This window comes from Salmo salar, chromosome ssa18 (genome assembly GCF_905237065.1).
Source record: "Salmo salar chromosome ssa18, Ssal_v3.1, whole genome shotgun sequence".
Classification (NCBI taxonomy): Eukaryota; Metazoa; Chordata; class Actinopteri; order Salmoniformes; family Salmonidae; genus Salmo; species Salmo salar.
Genome location: NC_059459.1, coordinates 21,489,723 through 21,512,174, shown reverse-complemented (window position 1 = coordinate 21,512,174; position 22,452 = coordinate 21,489,723). Strand labels below are relative to the sequence as shown.

Below are 22,452 nucleotides of genomic sequence, written 5' to 3'. Positions count from 1 at the left end.
ATCCCTCAATAACTTCAAGTGAAGACTGGGGGTCCGCCTGATGAACCAAACTACTCAGTAATCTCCTCCATATAGCCTAACTCTCACACACTCACATTTACATTTGAACAAAACAAATATATATACACTACCATTCAAAAGTTTGGGGTCACTTAGAAATGTCCTTGTTTTTGAAAGGAAAGCACATTTCTTGTCCATTAAAATAACATAAAATTGATCAGAAATACAGTGTAGACATTGTTAATGTTGTAAATGACTATTGTAGCAGGAAACGGCTGATTTTATATGGAATATCTACATAGGCGTACAGAGGCCCATTATCAGCAACCATCTCTCCTGTGTTCCAAAGGCATGTTGTGTCAGCTAATCCAAGTTCATCATTTTAAAAGGGTAGGTTGATCATTAGAAAACCCTTTTGCAATTATGTTAGCACAGCTGAAAACTGTTGTTCTGATTAAAGAATCAATAAAACTGGCCTTTAGACTAGTTGAGTATCTGGAGCATCAGCATTTGTGGGTTCTATTACAGGCTCAAAAGGACCAGAAACAAAGAACTTTCTTCTGAAACTCGTCAGTCTATTCTTATTCTGAGAAATGAAGGCCATTTCATGTGAGAAATTACCAAGAAACTGAAGATCTCGTACAACGCTGTGTACTACTCCCTACACAGAACAACAGAAATTGGCTCTAACCAGAATAGAAAGAGGAGTGGGAGGCCCTGGTGCACAACTTAGCAAGAGGACAAGTACATTAGTGTCTAGTTTGAGAAACAGACGTCTCACAAGTCCTCAACTGGCAGCTTCATTAAATAGTACCCGCAAAACACCAGTCTCAATGTCAACAATGAAGAGGCGACTCCGGGATGCTGGCCTTCTAGGCAGAGTTCCTCTGTCCAGTGTCTGTGTTCTTTTGCCCATCTTAATCTTTTATTTTTATTGGCCATTCTGAGATATGGCTTTTTCTTTGCAACTCTGCCTAGAAGGCCAGCATCCCGGAGTCGTCTCTTCACTGTTGACATTGAGACTGGTGTTTTGCGGGTACTATTTAATGAACCTGCCAGTTGAGGACTTGTGAGACGTCTGTTTCTCAAACTAGACACTCTAATGTACTTGTCCTCTTGCTAGGTTGGGCACCGGGGCCTCCCACTCACCTACGCAATTTGTTGTTGTTTACATGTTGCATGCTGCAGAGCTCCAGTAACAATGTCCTGAAACAAAACAGGTTAGCATACTCCCTAATATAACAGTGAGCTAGTTTGACTAAATAAGGGAGTGTTGCACTCCCCCTGTACCCCTGAGCCGATTTTCCACAACAGATAACAGGAAAAGCTGTCTCTTTCAATCTAAACCACCCATTCACTGTCGTTCTGTCTTTCTCCCCTTCTCTCTCTCCTGGAGGAGAGTGTAAGGTGACCAAACACAGGCTAACCACAGCCCCAATGACTCAATTCTGTGTGTGACAAATACAATATATCTCCCCCTGGCCTCTAGTCTCCAGCCCACTAAACAATAAAACTGAGAAAACAAAAGGAAGTGAGGAGGATTTTCCACGGCACGGTGATGTCATGGCTCTGCTACGGTGCGGTCGCCCAGTTCAGAATGGGGTTTTGTAGAAACTGCTCTCTTTCCTACTGTAGACGAAGAGCTAAGAAGGGCTCAATGGCTTAGGACCAACAGCTGGTTCTTGTTACCTAGCAACTCCCAAGCTGAGGCCACGGTTACAGGTCTGCTCAGAATGGGGTCTCACTCTCCTGACTCAATCTGGCAACCAATGGTATTATAAAACAGCTTCACTCAAAATAACAGGCCTCCAAAACTGGCACACCGAGAAAGAAAGAGAGGTTCTGACTCCACTAAGAAAATGACAAAGAGAGGTGTGTTAATATGTGTTATGACTTCGTCTATCAATAAATGCCAGCAAACCTGAATAAGAGTAAAGTATGTCTATGGCTGGTCAGTAGCCAATGGCAGCATAGTTTGAGTCCTGGTGCAGAGAGACAGTATGTGGATGGGCAGTGAGACAGCAGTGAGCTCAGCCAGAGCACTGGAACACTGCATTGCCTCAGAGAGGGCCAAAAACACACACCCAGGCACACACACACACCCAGGCACACACCCACACACACACCCACACACACACCCACGCACACATAGCACGGTGTCAGAACATGAGCTACGGTACTGTGTGTATGCTTGTGTGTGAGCAACAGCAAGAGAGAGAGAGAGCAAGAGGGTAGAGGCCATATAATCTTCTTTTGTTGGCAGGTTTTTCCCTTCCAGGCCCCCTCGACCATACGGCGCCCTGCCCCCCTTCACCCCCCCACCCAGCACACCCTATCCCCCCTGTAGACACACAAAGCCCCTGCTTGTCCTCCCTCTGCCTGCCATCCTTCCCCACCCTTATCAACACCCTGCTGCCCCTGCCCTGTTACCAGCCCCACTAAACCAACCACTCCGCTGCCAAGAGCTTCCGAGTGGCGCAGCGGTCTAAGGCACTGCATCTCAGTGCTAGAGGCGTCACTAACAGACGTTCGAATCCAGGCTGTATCACAACCGGCCGTGATTGGGAGTCCCATAGGGAGGCGCACAATTGGCCCAGCGCTGTCTGGGTTTGGCCAGAGTAGACCGTCAATGTAAATGAGAATGTGTTCTTAACTGACTTGCCTAGTTAAATAAAGGTGAAATAGAAAAAAGGGGAAAAAAGAGCCAGAGGGGGCAGAAAGAAAGAAAATACAGGGAGAAGGAATGAGAGATAACGAGACCATGATAGAGTGAGGGAGAATGAAAGAGAGATGTCTGTCCTTCCTAAATGGCAGCCTTTGTGCTTCTCCAGCCAGACTTGCTCTCTAGAGCACAATTGGGGCCAGAGACAAAAGCAGGCGACTAGTGGACAGCACACTTCAGCTCCCATTCAACCACACTGGCTTTCTTTACACAGGGAACCACCAAGGGACCGTACACCACAGGGAGGGAAGCACACACACACACACACACACACACACACACACACACACACACACACACACACACACACACACACACACACTGCCTGCCGTATAGACACAAGCTCTCAGCGATTTATTGTGGTAATAACTATACTGTTTACACAGGAGCTAAGCACTGTATTAGAACATACAGATATCACTCACTCACACTACTTCCCAACTGGAAGACACACGCATGACAATTCATCAATGACCTCCTCCCAACAATCCCTCAATCTCAATACATCCCCCCTCCATCTTCTCTGCTCACTCGCTTTCCTTCCCCTTGGATTTACACAGTTCACTGGTTTCAAGCCAAGTAGAGACATATGCACACACACACACATTCTTTCATGACACACTTCATTGCAGACACGTTGAGGTTCAATTGCCTTGACAGACCCCCCCCTCTACACACACACTCCGACCCACACGCAAGCACACACTCACAGAACGACCAACAGGAAACATGCTCCTTGCCTGGGAAATGCTGTCTCCACATTCTTCAGATCAAGACAGGCACATGGCAGTGGCAGAACACAAGAATAGAAAAAAAGTAGGCAGGGGGGATTCTCAGTGTGTCCTGAGGGTAGGCTATCCCTTCCTCCCTCCCTCCCTCCTCTCCTCCTTTTCTCCTTATTCAGTCTCTATCCACTGCTTGTTGTCCAGAAGCACCCTTCTTCACCTTACTCCCAGCTGTTCCATACTTGAAAGCGGGCTGGGTGGCGAGAGGGGCTGTAGGGGGGGGGGGTCAGGGCAGGGTGGCGAGAGGGGCTGTAGGGGGGTCAGGACAGGGAGGTGAGCTTGGTCGGATAGTCTTTTATCTCCGGGGCATAAACAGCTCTTTTCCAGTCAGCATCCGCCAGCAATCGCCTCTCTTCTCCTCTTGTCGATCGCAAATATCTTCTCTCTGTCTGTCTTTCTCTTTCTCTCTATCCCTCCCTCCCGCACGCTCCGTCCGGGCTATTTAAACAGATTGCAGGCTTTCTCCACCAGCCTTTGTGTGAGGCCGAGAGCGAGAAAGAAAGGAAGAAAGAGAAGACAGGGAAAACAAGTGAGCAAACCAGAGAGCCCTAGCTACGCAGGAAAAAAAAGAGAGAAAAATGAAAAGAGAAAAAAAAATCCCTAAATGAGTGCTAGTCAAAACGAGTGGTGCGGCGCTCCTGGCGTGGACGACTCACTCTTCCGTTACCTCTGCTCTCAGACAATTTCCTTCCCTCCTTTTCTCCCCTTCCTCTTTCCCTCACTCTCCCTTTCTCTCTGTTTTATTATTTTCGATCTGGCTTTCACAGCATTTTAAGAATGCCAGCCCCTTTTTCCCCTCTCCCTCCCTTTCACACTCACTCTCTGTTATTTCTCTCCTTCTTCACCCTTCCCCCTTTCTTAACAAAACATCCCATTTATTTTCAAACCCATTCAGTGAAGTGCACGTATGATGTGTTTTTCTCTGAAACTTGCATTGTCCCCCTAATGTCAAAAAAAGTACAATATCAACATCATCACCTGCCAACAATAAGTCAAAACACTGACAGTCACACAAGGGCAAATAAACAAAAATACACACTATAAAAGAATAACATTGCAGTTGAGGACTCCTACAGCATTACGTCCACAATTAACTGGAAAACCTGGGAAAATTACTGGCATGTGTTTCTAGTATATTCCCAGGAATTGTATCTTTCCTACAATCAGCTGCATGTTGTCCCTTAATGATCACATCCTCGCATGGTTTGGTGGCTTGTGTCACCAAGTTTGTCATAATAAAACAACATAAACAACCCACTGGGCACAAACTGGTGGAATCAATGTCGTTTGAAACATAATTTGTCAACGTATTGTGACGTGGAATCTACGTGGAAAAATACACAGGATTTTAAAAAGGTCATCAATGTTGTTTTGAGAGTGTCATCATGGTAACCCAATTTCAACATAGACAAACCTTGTATATAGAGGTCGACCGATTATGATTTTTCAACGCCGATACCGACACCGATTATTGGAGGACCAAAAAAGCCGCTACCGATTAATCGGCCTATTCTTTTATTTATTTATTTGTAATAATGACAATTACAACAATACTGAATGAACACTTATTTTAACTTAATATAATACATCAATAAAATCAATTTAGACTCAAATAAATAATGAAACATGTTCAATCTGGTTTAAATAATGCAAAAACAAAGTGTTGGAGAAGAAAGTAAAAGTGCAATGTGTGCCATGTAAGAAAGCTAACGTTTAAGTGCCTTGCTCTGAACATGAGAACATATGAAAGCTGGTGGTTCCTTTTAACATGAGTCTTCAATATTCCCAGGTAAGACGTTTTAGGTTGTAGTTATTATAGGAATTATAGGACTATTTCGCTCTATACGATTTGTATTTCATATACCTTTGACTATTGGATGTTCTTATAGGCACTTTAGTATTGCCAGTGTAACAGTATAGCTTCCGTCCCTCTCCTCGCTCCTACCTGGGCTCGAACCAGGAACACATCGACAGCAGCCACCCTCGAAGCAGCGTTACCCATGCAGAGCAAGGGGAACAACTACTCCAAGTCTCAGAGCGAGTGATGTTTGAAACGCTATTAGCGCGCACCCGGCTAACTAGCTAGCCATTTCACATCGGTTACACCAGCCTAATCTTGGGAGTTGATAGGCTTGAAGTCATAAACAGCGCAATGCATTGCGAAGGGCTGCTGGCAAAATGCACAAAAGTGCTATTTTGAATGAACGCTTACGAGCCTGCTGGTGCCTACCACCGCTCATTCAGACTGCTCTATCAAATCATAGACTTAATTATAACATAATAACACACAGAAACACGAGCCTTAGGTCATTAATATGGTCGAATCCAGAAACTATCACATTTATTCTTTCAGTGAAATACGGAACCGTTCCGTATTTTACCTAACGGGTGGCATCCATAAGTCTAAATGTTCCTGTTATATTGCACAACCTCCAATGTTATGTCATAATTACGTAAAATTCTGGCAAATTAGTTCGCAACGAGCCAGGTGGCCCAAACGGTTGCATATACCCTGATTCTGCGTGCAAGGAACGCAAGAGCACTGACACAATTTCACCTGGTTAATATTGCCTGCTAACCTGGACTTCTTTTGGCTAAATAAGCAGGTTTAAAAATATATACTTCGGTGTATTGATTTTAAGAAAGGCATTGATGTTTATGGTTAGGTACACGTCGGAGCAAAGACAGTCCCTTTTCGCGAATGCGCACCACATCGATTACATGCAACGCAGGACAGGCTAGATAAACTAGTAATATAATCAACCATGTGTAGTTAACTAGTGATTATGATTGATTGATTGTTTTTTATAAGATAAGTTTAATGCTAGCTAGCAACTTACCTTGGCTTCTTACTGCATTTGCGTAACAGGCAGGCTCCTCGTGGAGTGCAACGTAAAGCAGGTGGTTAGAGCGATGGACTAGTTAACCATAAGGTTGTAAGATTGAATCCCTGAGCTGACAAGGTAAAAATCTGTCATTCTGCCCCTGAACAAGGCAGTTAACCCACCGTTCCAAGGCCGTCATTGAAAATAAGAATGTGTTCTTAACTGACTTGCCTAGTTAAATAAAGGTTTAAAAAAAAAAGTTAAAAAAGAAACAAAGAAATCGGCGGCCCAAAATACCGATTACCGATTGTTATGAAAACATGAAATCGGCCCTAATTAATCAGCCATTCCGATTAATCGGTCGACCTCTACTTGTATACAATATGTTGAATTTGTACCTTTAAAACAACATCAGATCTTCAATGTTATATCTACTATCACAAACAAATTAGGCTAAGCATCACCTCCTACTGGAGAATGTATCTATCTACAGCTACCCTTTGGTCACCCATCCAGGATTTTAACCAAGCCCAGCTTAGTATTGATGTTTGTCACTGGCTATTACCAATGTGCTATCGTGAGAATGACTGTTGAGAGACCTCCACTTAAAAATTAAATAAATGTACTGTTGCTATCGAAGTCATTCTAAAGGGTAGGTTTAACAGAGCAAATTAAATGTAAATATACTAGATTACTCATATATCACCAATGATGCTTTTTAGGCCTATATAGCATTTGCAAAGTAATCAACAGCCATTGTTTCAATTCAACCCAGAATTCAACTAAAAACAGACAATACAATAGAACAAATTATTATTGATGTCTCTGTGCATGGTTCTCTGCATGGCTGTGCTCTGTTTTTACAAATCAGTAATCACATAATGCAGCGACTTTCCAATAAGATGAACCATTGTCAATGTCACGGTGCTATTTCATTCTGCAATCCCAAAAATATCCGTCAGATGGTGAAAGTGAGCCACTATGTGAGGTTAATGTGCCATATCCTAATGTGCCTTCCGTGGTCTCCAACTGCTCTTAAATGCAAGTAAAACTAAATGCATGCTCTTCAACCGATCGCTGCCCATACCTGCCTGCCCGTCCAGCATCACTACTCTGGACGGTTCTGACTTAGAATATGTGGACAACTACAAATACCTAGGTGTCTGGTTAGACTGTAAACTCTCCTTCCAGACTCATATCAAACATCTCCAATCCAAAATTAAATCAAGAATGAGCTTTCTATTTCGCAACAAAGCATCCTTCACTCATGCTGCCAAACATACCCTCGTAAAACTGACTCTCCTACCGATCCTTGACTTCGGCGATGTCATTTATAAAATAGCCTCCAACACTCTACTCAGCAAATTGGATGCAGTCTATCACAGTGCCATCTGTGTTGTCACCAAAGCCCCATATACTTCCCACCACTGTGACCTGTACGCTCTCGCTGGCTGGCCCTCGCTTCATATTTGTCGCCAAACCCACTGGCTCCAGGTCATCTACTGTTGAAGTCGGAAGTTTACATACACTTAGGTTGGAGTCATTAAAACTTGTTTTTCAACCACTCCACAAATTTCTTGTTAACAAACTATAGTTTTGGCAAGTCGGTTAGGACATCTACTTCGTGCATAACACAAGTAATTTTTCCAACAATTGTTTACAGAGAGATTATTTCACTTATAATTCACTGTGTCACAATTCCAGTGGGTCAAAAAATACACTAAGTTGACTGTGCCTTTAAACAGCTTGGAAAATTCCAGAAAAATGATGTCATGGCTTTAGAAGCTTCTGACATCATTTGAGTCAATTGGAGGTGTACCTGTGGATGTATTTCAAGGCCTAACTTCAAACTTAGTGCCTCTTTGCTTGACATCATGGGAAAATCAAAAGAAATCTGACAAGTCCTCAGAAATAACTTGTAGACCTCCACAAGTCTGGTTCATCCTTGGGAGCAATTTCAAAACGCCTTAAGGTACCATGTTTATCTGTACAAACAATACTACGCAAGTATAAACACCATGGGACCACGCAGCCGTCATACCGCTCAGGTCTGTCTACTAGAGATGGACGTACTTTGGTGCGAAAAGTGCAACTCAATCCCAGAACAACAAAAAAGGACCCTGTGAAGATGCTGGAGGAAACAGGTACAAAAGTATCTATATCCACAGTAAAACGAGTCCTATGTCGACATAATCTGAAAGGAAGCTCAGCAAGGAAAAAGCCACTGCCATAAAAAAGCCAGACTACGGTTTTCAACTGCAAATGGGGAAAAGATCGTACTTTTTGGAGAAATGTCCTTTGGTCTGATGAAATAAAAATAGAACTGTTGGCCATAATGACCATAGTTATGTTTGGAGGAAAAGGGGGGAGGCTTGCAAGCCGAAGAACACCCTCCCAACCATGAAGCACTGGGGTGGGGGTGCTTTGCTCTAGGAGGGACTGGTGCACTTCACAAAATAGATGGCATCATGAGGAGGAAAATATGTTGATATATTGAAGCAACATCTCAAGACATCCGTCAGGAAGTTAAAGCTTGGTCGCAAATGGGTCTTCCAAATGGACAATGACCCCAAGCATACTTCCAAAGTTGTGGCAAAATGGCTTAACGACAACAAAGTCAAGGTATTGGGTTGGCCATCACAAAGCCCTGCCCTCTCCTATAGAAAATTTGTGGGCAGAACTGAAAAAGCGTGTGCGAGCAAGGAGGCCTACAAACCTGACTCAGTTACATCAGCTCTGTCAGGAGGAATAGGCCAAAATTCACCCAACTTATTGTGGGAAGCTTGTGGAAGGCTATCTGAAACGTTTGACCAAAGTTAAACAATTTAAATGCAATGCTACCAACTACTAATTGAGTGTATGTAAACGTCTGAACCACTGGGAATGTGATGAAAGAAATAAAATCTGAAATAAATCATTATCTCTACTATTATTCTGACATTTCACATTCTTAAAATAAAGTGATGATCTTAACTGACCTAAGACAGGGAATTATTACTAAGATTAAATGTCAGGATTTGTGAAAAACGGAGTTTAAATGTATTTGGCTAAAGTGTATGTAAACTTCCGACTTCAACTGTATAAGTCTTTGCTAGGTAAAGCTCCGCCTTATCTCAGCTCACTGGTCATCATAGCAGCACCCACCCGTAGCACGAACTGCAAAAATCACTGAAGCTGGAGACTATTGTATTATTGACTGTATGTTTGTTTATTCCATGTGAAACTCTGTGTTGTTTGTGTAGCACTGCTTTAATTTATCTTGGCCAGATCGCATTTGTAAATGAGAACTTGTTCACAACTAGCCCACCTGGTTAAATAAAGGTTAAATTAAAAAAATGTAAAAATTAAAAATATCCAACATTGTTTGTTTGCAATAAACAACGAGCAACGATAACCCGTGCCTGTTCAGTTATTCATATGATATAGAAAGATATCACATCACAGCCAATAAATAATATCAGTCTTTAAAGAGAGGCTGTTATTTTTCTATGTATAACATCAGCTACTAGCAAGCCAGCAGGCAACTAGTCCAAACCTGGTATCTGGCTAGCAGTTGTAAACAACTCTCAAATTGCAGCGATTACCTGTTGCCATAGAAGACAAATAGCTAGCTAGTACAATTTCTGATAAGCGAGTTGCTAGGCCTACAAGGTTTATGGCAGGCTATGGAGCCATCATTGGCATCAGTTAAGGAAATATATGTGTGGTGATGTACCAAGCCAGAATATTAATTGAAAATGAGGGTTGTCTTTGTTTCCTGACTGCTGAATCAACGATGCGTGCTAGCAAGATAGCCAATGCTATGGCAAACAAGATGTAAAATAAGACAATAACTGGAATTCAGCTAGCTAAATTGCTAGTTAGCTCTAGGTGGTTGGGGGCTACATATGGGCTAGCTCACATTAGCTAGCTAGCTACTTTTTTTCCATACATGCATGCTGCACAGTGCCAGTGGTTAAAGATTGGATAAATTAGAATACAGTGAGATAATTGTCACGATTTTCATATATGGATCAGGTTAGCTATCTATCTATCCAACATTGCAATTAGAAGCTAGCTGGCTGGCTATGTACTATATTTAGAGAAAAATAAATGTATGCATGGCTCTGGCTAGGGTACATGTAGCCGGTCAGCTGCAATGTATGAAGCTAGCATTTCCTCCAATGAAGTAAACTATCTAGATAGTAAAAAAATATTTTCAAAAAATGTAAATATAGAAAAAACACTTAAATGAGTAGTTGTGTCCAGACTTTTGACTGGTACTGTATGTATGGTTATGTATATACAGTACCAGTCAAACATTTGGACACACCTACTCATTCAAGGGTTTTTCTTTATTTTTACTATTTTCTACATTGCAGAATAATAGTGAGATATCACAACTATGAAATAACACATATGGAATCATGTAGTAACCAAAAAAGAGTGTACAAAGAGTGTGCAAAGCTGTCATTGAGGCAAAGGGTGGCTACTTTGAAGAATCTCAAATATATATTTTGATTTGTTTAACACGTTTTTGGTTACTACATGATTCCATATGTGTCATTTCATAGTTTTGATGTCTTCACTATTATTCTACAATGTAGAAAATAGTAAAAATAAAGAAAAACCTTTGAATGAGTAGGTGTGTCCATATGGTTTTCTATGATTTCTCAAGATGTTGATATTTGGTTGCGTTGACAACCAAACAGAATTCAACATCACTAAATATCATTACATTTTAAATCAACTCGAGCTTGAAACGCTATGCCTTCGCAACCCAGAACTACAAGAACAGCTTTGTTTATAAACATTCTGATTCGGTCTATAGGCATAGCGTTTCAAGCTCGAGTTGATTTAAAATGTAATGATATTTAGTGATGTTGAATTCTGTTTGGTTGTCAACGCAACCAAATATCAACATCTGAGGAGACTTATCATCTGCTTGGATAGTTCTATCTTTGCCACTGACTTAGTCTGGCTTTAAAGGGGAACTCCACTCAAAAACTATCTTTTGGAACTTTTTCATTAGTCCACTGTTGATACAGTCCCAAAATGTTTTGCATTTCAGCAGTCAAGTTTTCAAGATATTGGACTCTCAAGAAGCAAAGTGTCACCGGCCATATAATCATGACACTTTGCTTCTTGAAAGTTCAATATCTTGAAAACTTGACTACTGCAATTTTTTTTACTGAGCTTGATATAAGTCAAAACCTTACAAACAGTGTTGTCAAATTATTTTATAATTTCTTAATTTTAGTTTCTTCCAGTTCCGGTGGTATGCATTGAAAGGCCTGGCTGTCTCGTGGCTTTCTTTTGCAAAACAACTGTGAATTAACTGACTTATTTTCAAATTAGTGTCAACACTGTATTATAAGGAACAACTAGCAGGTCTATTTCACTCCAGCAGCTAGCAATTCACCTACGGGAACATTGCGGCTCTCAAAACCCGACAACAGAAAGAGTTGGCCACTACTATTTGATAGATTGTTTGTGAGGAAATTACCTCTGCCCTTGTCTTGCAATTAAAACCAGTAAATTAATATCTTGCACTGCTAAAATGGATACCTACTCAACTAATGTTGAAAACGTTGAGACAATGTGACAGAGGGACGACTCCATGACCTGGAAACAATGCACACTAAGCTAAAAGGGGAAATCAACCTCCTAAAAAATAAAACATAATCATTTGAAAACCATTCCCATAAATTCAATGTACGGGTCACACGACTTGAAACTGGTGTGGAAGCGGGCAACCTAACTTCCTTCATGAGCAATCTTTTCTATGAACTGTTTGGGCGGGCAGGACAAGGTTTTAAAAAATTATAATTTTAACCTTTATTTAACTAGACAAGTCAGTTAAGAACAAATTCCTATTTACAATGACGGCCTACCAGAAGGCAAAAGGCCTCCTGGGGGGACGAGGGCTGGGACAAAACACACATCACAACAACAGACACCACAACACTACATAAAGAGAGAGACCTAAGACAACAACATACAGTGAGGGAAAAAGTATTTGATCCCCTGCTGATTTTGTACGTTTGCCCACTGACAAAGAAATGATCAGTCTATAGTTTTAATGTTAGGTTTATTTGAACAGTGAGAGACAGAATAACAACAAAAAAATTCTGAAAAACACATGTCAAAAATGTTATAAATTGATTTGCATTTTAATGAGGGAAATAAGTATTTGACCCCCTCTCACTCAGAAAGATTTCTGGCTCCCAGTTGTCTTTTATACAGGTAACGAGCTGAGATTAGGCGCACACTCTTAAAGGGAGTGCTCCTCATCTCAGCTTGTTACCTGTATAAAAGACACCTGTCCACAGAAGCAATCAATCAATCAGATTCCAAACTCTCCACCATGGCCAAGACAAAGAGCTCTCCAAGGATGTCAGGGACAAGATTGTAGACCTACACAAGGCTGGAATGGGCTACAAGACCATCGCCAAGCAGCTTGGTGAGAAGGTGACAACAGTTGGCGCGATTATTCGCAAATGGAAGAAACACAAAAGAACTGTCAATCTCCCTCGGCCTGGGGCTCCATGCAAGATCTCACCTCGTGGAGTTGCAATGATCATGAGAACGGTAAGGAATCAGCCCAGAACTACACGGGAGGATCTTGTCAATGATCTCAAGGCAGCTGGGACCATAGTCACCAAGAAAACAATTGGTAACACACTACACCGCGAAGGACTGAAATCCTGCAGCGCCCGCAAGGTCCCCCTGCTCAAGAAAGCACATATACATGCCCGTCTGAAGTTTGCCAATGAACATCTGAATGATTCAGAGGACAACTGGGTGAAAGTGTTGTGGTCAGATGAGACCAAAATGGAGCTCTTTGGCATCAACTCAACTCGCCGTGTTTGGAGGAGGAGGAATGCTGCCTATGACCCCAAGAACACCATCCCCACCGTCAAACATGGAGGTGGAAACATTATGCTTTGGGGGTGTTTTTGCTAAGGGGACAGGACAACTTCACCGCATCAAAGGGACGATGGACGGGGCCATGCACCGTCAAATCTTGGGTGAGAACCTCCTTCCCTCAGCCAGGGCATTGAAAATGGGTCGTGGATGGGTATTCCAGCATGACAATGACCCAAAACACGCGGCCAAGGCAACAAAGGAGTGGCTTAAGAAGAAGCACATTAAGGTCCTGGAGTGGCCTAGCCAGTCTCCAGACCTTAATCCCATAGAAAATCTGTGGAGCGAGCTGAAGGTTCGAGTTGCCAAACATCAGCCTCAAAACCTTAATGACTTGGAGAAGATCTGCAAAGAGGAGTGGGACAAAATCCCTCCTGAGATGTGTGCAAACCTGGTGGCCAACTACAAGAAACGTCTGACCTCTGTGATTGCCAACAAGGGTTTTGCCACCAAGTACTAAGTCATGTTTTGCAGAAGGGTTAAATCCTTATTTCCCTCATTAAAATGCAAATCATTTTATAACATTTTTGACATGCGGTTTTCTGGATTTTTTTGTTATTCTGTCTCTCACTGTTCAAATAAACCTACCATTAAAATTATAGACTGATCATTTCTTTGTCAGTGGGCAAACGTACAAAATCAGCAGGGGATCAAATACTTTTTTCCCTCACTGTAGCATGGCAGCAACACATGAAAACACAGCATGGTAGCAACACAACATGACAACAACATGGTAGTAACACAACATGGGAGCAGCAAAACATGGTACAAACATTTATGGGTTACAGAAAACAACACAAAGGGCAAGACGGTAGAGACAACAATACATCACACGAAGCAGCCACAACAGTCAGTAAGTGTCCATGATTGAGTCTTTGAATGAAGAGATGGAGATAAAACTGTTCATTATTTTATTTTTTTTGCAGCTTGTTCCAGTCGCTAGCTGCAGCGAACTGAAAAGAAGAGCGACCCAGGGATATGTGTGCTTTGGGGACCTTTAACAGAATATGACTGGCATATAGGGGGGAATGATGCCTAAGAGGGTTTTTATAAATAAGCATCAACCAGTGGATCTTACGACGGGTATACAGAGATGACCAGTTTACAGAGTAGTATATAAGTATTGAGTGCAGTGATGTGTCCTATGAGGAGCATTGGTGGCAAATATGATGGCCGAATGATAAAGAACATCTCGCCGCTCAAGAGCACCCTTACCTGCCGATGTATAAATTACGTCTCCGTAATCTAGCATGGGTAGGATGGTCATCTGAATCAGGGTTAGTTTGGCAGCAGTGGTGAAAGAAAAGCAATTACGATAGAGGAAACCAAGTCTAGATTTAACCTTAGCCTGCAGCTTTGATATGTGCTGAGAGAAGGATAGTGTAACGTCTAGCCATATATTCCCGTGTACTTGTATGAGGTGACTACCTCAAGCTCTAAACCCTCAGAGGTAGTAATCAAACCGGTGGGGAGAGGGCATTCTTCTTACAAAACCACATGATGTTTGTTTTGGAGGTGTTCAGAACAAGGTTATGGGCAGAGAAAGCTTGTTGGACACTAAGAAAGCTTTGTTATTGATTTTTTAACCCAAAATCCGGGAGGGGCCAGCTGAGTATAAGACTGTATCATCTGCACATAAATGAAAGAGAGCTTCCTACTGCTTGAGCTATGCTGTTGATGTAAATTGAAAAGAGCGTGGGGCCAAGGATCGAACCTTGGGGTACTCCCTTGGTGACAGGCAATGGCTGAGACAGCAGATGTTCAGATGTTCTGACTTTATACACTGCACTCTTTTAGAGAGGTAGTTAGCAAACCAGGCCAAAGATCCCTCAGAGACACCAATAATGGAATGGCCTACTGTATCAAAAGCTATGGCCAAGTCAATAAAAATAGCTGCACAACATTGCTTAGAATCAAGGGCAATTGTGACATTATTTAGGACCGTTAATGTTGCAGTAACACATCCATAACCTGAGCGGAAACCAGGCTGCATACCAGAGAGAATACTATAAACATCAAGAAAACCACTCAGTTGATTATTGACAAGTTTTTCCAACACTTGATAAACAGGGGAAAATAGAAATTGGCCTATAACAGTTAGGATCAGCTTGACCCTTTAAATAAAGGACGCACTGTGGCTGCCTTCCAACCAATGGGAACCTCCCCAGAGAGGAGAGACCGGGTAAAAAGGTCAGAGATAAGCTTGGCGATGATAAGGGCAGCAACTTTAAAGGAGGGACTAAACCATCTGACCCAGAGGTTTTTTTGGGGTCAATTTTAAGGAGCTCCTTTAGCACCTGGACTCAGTGACCACCGGCAGGTAGAAACTTTGGAGCAGGGCAGGGGAAAAAAGAGGGAGGAGCATCGGATATAGTCGCATAAGAAAGGGTGGGAGATAAGGAAATGTTGGACGGGCAAGGGGCTATGGTAGAGTCAAATAGTAATCCTGACTTAAGTGGTGATTAAAGAGCTCAGCCATGTGCTCCTTGTCAACCACATCATCAACATTAACGGACATGGGCAGCTGTAAGGAGGAGGGTTTATTCTCCAGGTCTTTAACTGTTTTCCAGAACTTATTGGGGTTAGATCCACAGAGAGAGAACTGCTACTTAAAATAAGTAACTTTGGCCTTCCGGATACCCCGAGTGCACTTATTTCTAATTTGCCTGAACGAGAGCCAGTCAGCCTGAGTATGCGTGTGCCGAGCGATTTGCCAAATGGAATTCTTGAGGTAGAGTAACATGCTGACCAGACCACACGCGCGCAAGTTGATTTTGTACACCCACACTAGACAGGATCAGGACACACAGGTTGAAATATCAAAACAAACCCCTAACCAATTATATTAATTTGGGGACAGATCGAAAAGCATTAAACATTTACTCCGACAATTAATCCACAGATAACCGGTCAACCGAGTTTGTTTCTAGTAATCTCTCCTCTTTCCTTCAGGCTTCTTCTTCTTCGAACTTTATATGGCGGTTGGCAACAAACTTTACGGTAAATTACCACAACCGACTGGAGTGTGGACCTCAGTTCATCTTTCAATCACCCACGTGGGTATATGCTTCTAAAAACAAATGAGGAGATGGTACGTGGGTATATGCTCCTAAAAACCAATGAGGAGATGGCACGTGGGTATATGCTCCTAAAAACCAATGAGGAGATGGGAGAGGCAGAACTTGCAGCGCATTGAGCGTCACAAATAGAACCAAGCTCTATTTTAGCTCCTGGCTATGCAGACACTCATTGACACGTGTGAGCAGTGTGGGTGTAATGATTGAATAACATGTATGTGTACATTTATTTTGCAACACGCGCCGTCAGCATGTAACTCTGCCAGATCACAGTCGAACCAGGGGCTGAAGCTGTTCTCATATTCTTGATGGGCGCGTATTTGTTAACGATACCACTGAAAATATTTAAAAAAGAATGTCCAAGCGTCTTCTACAGTGGGGATCAAGCCGATTCCATACCAATTTACAGATGCCAGGTCATGAAGGAAGGCTTGCTCATTAAAGTTTTTTAGCAAGCGTTTCACTGAGCAGCCATTACGAACACAGGCTGTAAAAATAGTGATCACTAAGGTCATTACAGAAAACACCAGACTGATACCTATCAGGATTATTTGTAAGGATAACATCAAGGAGAGTAGCCTTTTCTGGGTGTTTGGAGTCATACCTTGTGGGATTGGTAATAATCAGAGAAAGATTTAGGGAGTCCCATTGCTTTAGGACTTGGTCAGGTGGTTTAAGCATGTCCCAGTTTAGGTCACCTAGAAGGGCAAATTCAAACTTAGTGTAAGGGCCCAGGAGAGAGCTTAGGGCATTCAGGGTACAGGCCGGTGCTGATGGTGGCCGATAACACCCAGCAACAGTCAACAAAGAGTTATTTGAAAGTTTCATGTGTAAAACCAACAAATCAAATTGTGTGGGGACAGACTTGGTGGAGACAACCAAGCACTGAAGGTGTTCCTTGGTAAAGATTGCCACTCCACCGCCTTTGGAAAAGAGCAGTAATCAGTGAAGCAGATATCAGAGCACAAATCAGAATTGGGGCTAACAACTGTAGATGAGCCAGGTTGTACATGCACATTTCCAGGTATAAATCAGCAGTATTATAATCAGGGCATGGCAGAGGACAGGGAGAGCTCTGCAGTGTTGATTTATAACATTTGAATGTGCATTAGATGGCAACAAGATCATATTGTACAGCAATTTCATCAGGTAACATGAATACAAAGCCGCCGATAGGTGGTTAGAATAGAATGGGAGGCCAAGAGTCCGTGTAACCAATAGAGAGTCAGAGTCCCGAGTCTGGGAACAAACAGACTGTCCCACGGTTAGGTAAACAAGCAAGTTCATAGTCAACAAAGCACGCAGGAGTCTTGAGGCAAATAGCATAAAACCCAAGAGAAAATATAACAACTTGGGGCTAGCCATTGTAAGTTCAGTGTCACTCGCCCCAACAATGGAGACTGGAGGCGAGCGAAAGCTTGGGAGAGAGGGGGGAGTGTGGCGGGGGTACCTGTACCAGACAGGGGGAGACAGGCCAGTTTTCACACCTCTCACTTCACGCTTCAGTGCTAATTTCAGTCAGATTCTTTCCTAGCAGCTTGGTAGCCTTATTTATTAAGCTTTATATAATAAGCTGGGTCCCATGCCACTGATAAACGTTGTGAACTGCAACGGATCCCGGTGTATGATTGTACGGATCCACAGTTTTGAAGTCAAACGGCAACTTGTTTGCTTCACAGCAGAATCGGGGCCTCTGACCTATGCTGAGAGGAGGTTCAGCATCTACCCAGATCTGAATGCCGAGCTGCTGAAACAGAGGGCGACCTACAACTAGATGAGATCCCAGCTACGCAAGCTGAGATGCGGCTTCATCCATCCGGCAAAACTCATCTTGATCTTCCAGAATACAACACACACGTTTTCCACTGCCGAGGAGGCTCAAGACTTCTTTGAGAAGCACATCAAGCCCAACACACAAGGAGACGATCCGACAGATCTAGGCTAACCCTAATTTGACAGGCTCATATACTCAGGTATGCTATCTATGCCCAATCATGCAGCCTGCCTATGGCTATGGTGCTGTCCTCAGCATAAGACAATGATGAGGACACACCCTCAATTAGATATTATTGCTGAACATTGGACTTCGTTATTATTATATTGCCTATTGTCCAGGACATTTAGACAATGATGACACCATGCCAATTAGTTAACAACGGACAATATTTTGAAGCGTCATACAGACTGGTGCTGCTTGCTTGTGTGGATACAGTGTATTGCATCCCTATATGGGCTAAATGTGGCATTATAAATTGGAAGCTATTCCCCTAATATTTTTATTGTACTACTGTCAAGGATAAATGGCCAGTCTCATATGGGTTACCGCACAATTCCTTAAAAAAAAGAAATACAACATGTTTTTATGGCTGTCCACCTCCTTTTACACTACTGAATTTATTTCCCAGGGAGTTGTGCTACTGGCCACGATTAATTATTGTGAAGATTATAGACTGCGTTTCTTGTACTGTGCTTTTATTTTTAAATTTTTGGTTCACATAGCATAGAGCACAAAAATGCTTTATACAAAATGACCTAAACATGTTTTAAGGTCATTTAAACCTTATTGCTAATAATAATGAGAATAATGGATCAAGGGTTATTGCTCCTACAGCCATCCTATTTGACTGTTGAGACTTACATTTCTGTTTTATTTAGCCTACTGTTTTCCTTTTCTTTCTTTCTTCATTACCCACCCTTACTCATCAATTCTGCAAACTTATGTTTAAAGGTCTGATAAATGATTCCTTATATTATGTTTAACTAGTTTTTATTTTTGAAATACCTTAAGATCGAAAAAAAAATATGCCGCTTAAGAGATTCCATATGTAAGGCTGCCACTCACTGTTATGCTGCAACCCTGTAATGATAGTGCAGGGCAGGGGGAACCATGGGGGGGGGCTGGAGGCATCATTAATATTTTTTCATATTTCTTTTACAATGGCAACGCTAGCTATTCGCTCTTGGAATTTGAAAGGCTGAAATAGTCTTATCAAACCTATAAAAAGCCCTGCATTTTATCACTGGAGACAAATTTTGTACACATCATTGCCTTTTATATAGCTCTGTTGGCTGGGAGTCTCTGACTACCAGAAGGGCCCAACATTGGCTGCTATTTGTATATAAAGCAGTTCTCTAGAAACTCCCATACTACCACACCTCACTTCTTAATTGGAAATCTAGCCACCGTCAGACTTGCTCTCAACACTGGCTGGTTGTAGAGGTTCTGCGGGTCTCCACAGAGTCCAGAAAGATTACTTTTAGTTATTGTGACCCTAGCGCATGGAATGACCTGCGGGTTACTTTGAGGCTTGACTCTGGTCTCGAATAGTCAATTCGGAACTTTGATGAGGAATGTGGTGAAGGAGAACTGCACTTATTTTGATTGATGTGTAATTTTATCTGTCGCTTTTAATTCCATTTGCTGTATTGAGCCTGATCATGTTGATTCATTGTTCCCAGGGTAACCTTGTAAATGAGACCCTGGTCTCAATGGGTTTTCCCTGGTTAAATAAAAGGTACAAAATAAATAATAAGAACCTTACAGCTGTCTTGATATCCTAGCAAGAAACCATATTGATACAGCAATGCTCCAAGAAACACACCTGGTCCAAAAAAACACACATAGTATACAAACTGTCTGCTTTTTCATCAGACCCAAACAAAACTAAATGTGTAATCCTAACAATACATAAGAAAATCAAAGTCACCATCTTGGGTAAAGGTAAATGAGGACAATAAATGATAAACAGTTGAAATTGTTGTCGTTGTTACATATTCTTACATATATACAATATGCGTTGTACACATTCTTGATTTATGATTGTTATGATGTTTACATTATTTCAAGTGTAACTTTAGTTTAACAAATGATTTAGTTATAGCGTGATACATGCGTTACACACAATGCAATCTCAAGGTACAGTATCAGAGGTCCCATTATTTAGAATGTTGCATGGGTAAGTTCACGGCACAGCTCATATCGTATGTTTTATGACTGACAATCTCCTTTGTCCATCGTAGCTCGACTCCCATTGAAAAATCACTAACTACATTTTAGGACACAAAATCTCCATTGTGTGTCTAAAGCCTTAAATGAATACTTTGGGATTTTGGCAATGAAGCCCTTTATCTACTTCCTGAGAGTCAGATGAACTAGTGGACACCATTTGTAAGTCTCTGCATCCAGTATGAAGGAAGTTAGAGGTAGGTTTGTGAGCCAACACTAACTAGCGTTAGCGCAATGACTGGAAGTCTCATAGACTTTTAGTCATTGCGCTAATGCTAGTCAGCAACTTCCATCAAACTGCACACAGAAACATAAAAATGGTATCCACAAGCTCATCTGACTCTGGGGAAGTAGATATGAGCTTGAGTTGTTTTTCATTGTCAATCACTCGCTACCAAAAGGATAAAGGATGAGAATGACAGACAGGATGTTCAGGTAGGAGGTAAAAATATGGCTTGAGGGTAAAGAGGTAAGGAGAGAGTGAGAATGTAGTTAGGATGAGAACCCTGGTGTGTGATCAAGTCAAGTGGCAACCAGAATGTCCTATTGAGGTTTGATGGCCATATTTGCATATCTATTATCTTGCCTCATTTTTTACTTTTGTTTCATTTTCCAGGTCTGAAGGAGTAAATGGTTCCTTATTTTGTGTTTTACTTTCTTTATTTTTAAATACCTTAATAAGACCTACAAATAAATTTGCTTAAGCGATTCCATCTGTAAGGCCGCCACTCACCGCTATGTTGCAACCATGCAATGCAGTGGTTACCAACCAGTTGATTGTGATCGACTGGTCGATCTCCAAGGCATTCCTAGTCGATCGCCAACATTTCTGTAAAAAACAACGATAAGCCTTGCACCCTGTTGGCGGTAGGTGCACCCGATTCAGCTCCCCTGCACGCTGGGTTGGCAACATGTTCCCATTTTGAACCATATGCCTGAAGGTACAAACTGCCATCCCGGCGGGCCCAAGGGGAGCAAATCAAGTGCACTATAGGCCTACCACTGGCCAATCGGATAGTTCAGATTACCATATCTGCAGTAACGTAGCAGACATAAAAGAAAGCTACCACAAAGTTTATACTGTGAGATTTCTAAACCATGACTAGAAAGAGACTGTCAACGTATATAGCAAAAGAGAAAAGAGCTCGAAAAAAATCATACACTCCCAAATATTGTGCATTAACGTAATCTGATATTTTTCGGGTGTGTAAACTGCGTGACACTCGCGCTTGGAAAGAGTTGTCACTAGTTACCACAGCCGCAATGTCAAAATGGGCTATATCGTAGAAATTCTTGAAATCAAAAATGTGCTTTTTAGTCTTCATTTAAGGTTCTGTTAGGCATAAGGTTAGCAGTGTGGTTAACTCTTTCCAGGCAGAGCGTTCTAATTTCGGAATAATAGTTCTGATGGTTTAAAGCCTTAAAGGTGCTCCACCACTTCCTGGTTGCTAAAATTCTAATGGTTTGCCTAATTTCAGTTTATGTGATAAAACAAGCAAGTATAGTGTAGAAAATCATTGTACCATCTAAACTGCTGTGAAATATCTCTTCTATAACCAAACATATTGTATTTTCAGCTGTTTGAAGCTGGTGTACAAAACCCAAAGTAAAAGAATAGAAACAGAGTACATAGAAACAATCTACCGCTTCTTAGACTTGCTTTCAGTGAGAATGACAGATCTATAGTTGTTTGTGTTGTGCCCACCATCAGTTGAGACAGCATGCTCTTGAATACATGGTGGGGGTCATGTTTTGGCTGATAAATGTACAAACATTTGAATAAAATGAACATTTCAACTTTCAACTGGTAGCACAAAGATGGTTGGAGGTCCACGCATCAGAGAATGTTGACTTGAATGGGAATATAAATTGTTTTAAATTATACTGTCAATCCATAGGAAACCTATTGAAATCATAGAAATGTAATTTAAATATTGCATTTAAGTTGACGTTCATTGGTGGGTAGACCAGTGGCCATATTTGTGCTAGTAGTTGGAAGTTAAAATGTCAATTCAATTTTTCTGATGTACCCACTAAATTGTAGTGGTCTGAAGGGATTTCTCCATTCTATGAAATATATTTCTATGATTGAAATGACACCCACCCTGTATTCAAGACTATGCTGTGTCTC

General features: G+C 41.8%; 1 protein-coding gene across 10 annotated transcripts in view; it reads right to left on the bottom strand.

Annotated features, from left to right (window-relative positions):
* LOC106577038 (C-terminal-binding protein 2) overlaps nucleotides 1-22,452 on the bottom strand; it is a 101,546-nt gene that overhangs the window by 17,160 nt on the left and 61,934 nt on the right. The window contains exon 1 of one of the 10 annotated variants that reach the window (XM_045700863.1): nucleotides 3,463-3,726. The exons of 8 other annotated variants lie outside the window; for them this stretch is intronic. In XM_045700863.1, coding sequence (XP_045556819.1) covers nucleotides 3,463-3,484 — 22 coding nt within the window. In that variant the 5' untranslated portion in view covers nucleotides 3,485-3,726. Of the gene's footprint in view, nucleotides 1-3,432; nucleotides 3,727-22,452 lie in introns of those variants that run through there. One more of the 10 variants, XM_045700862.1, reaches the window with a different exon arrangement.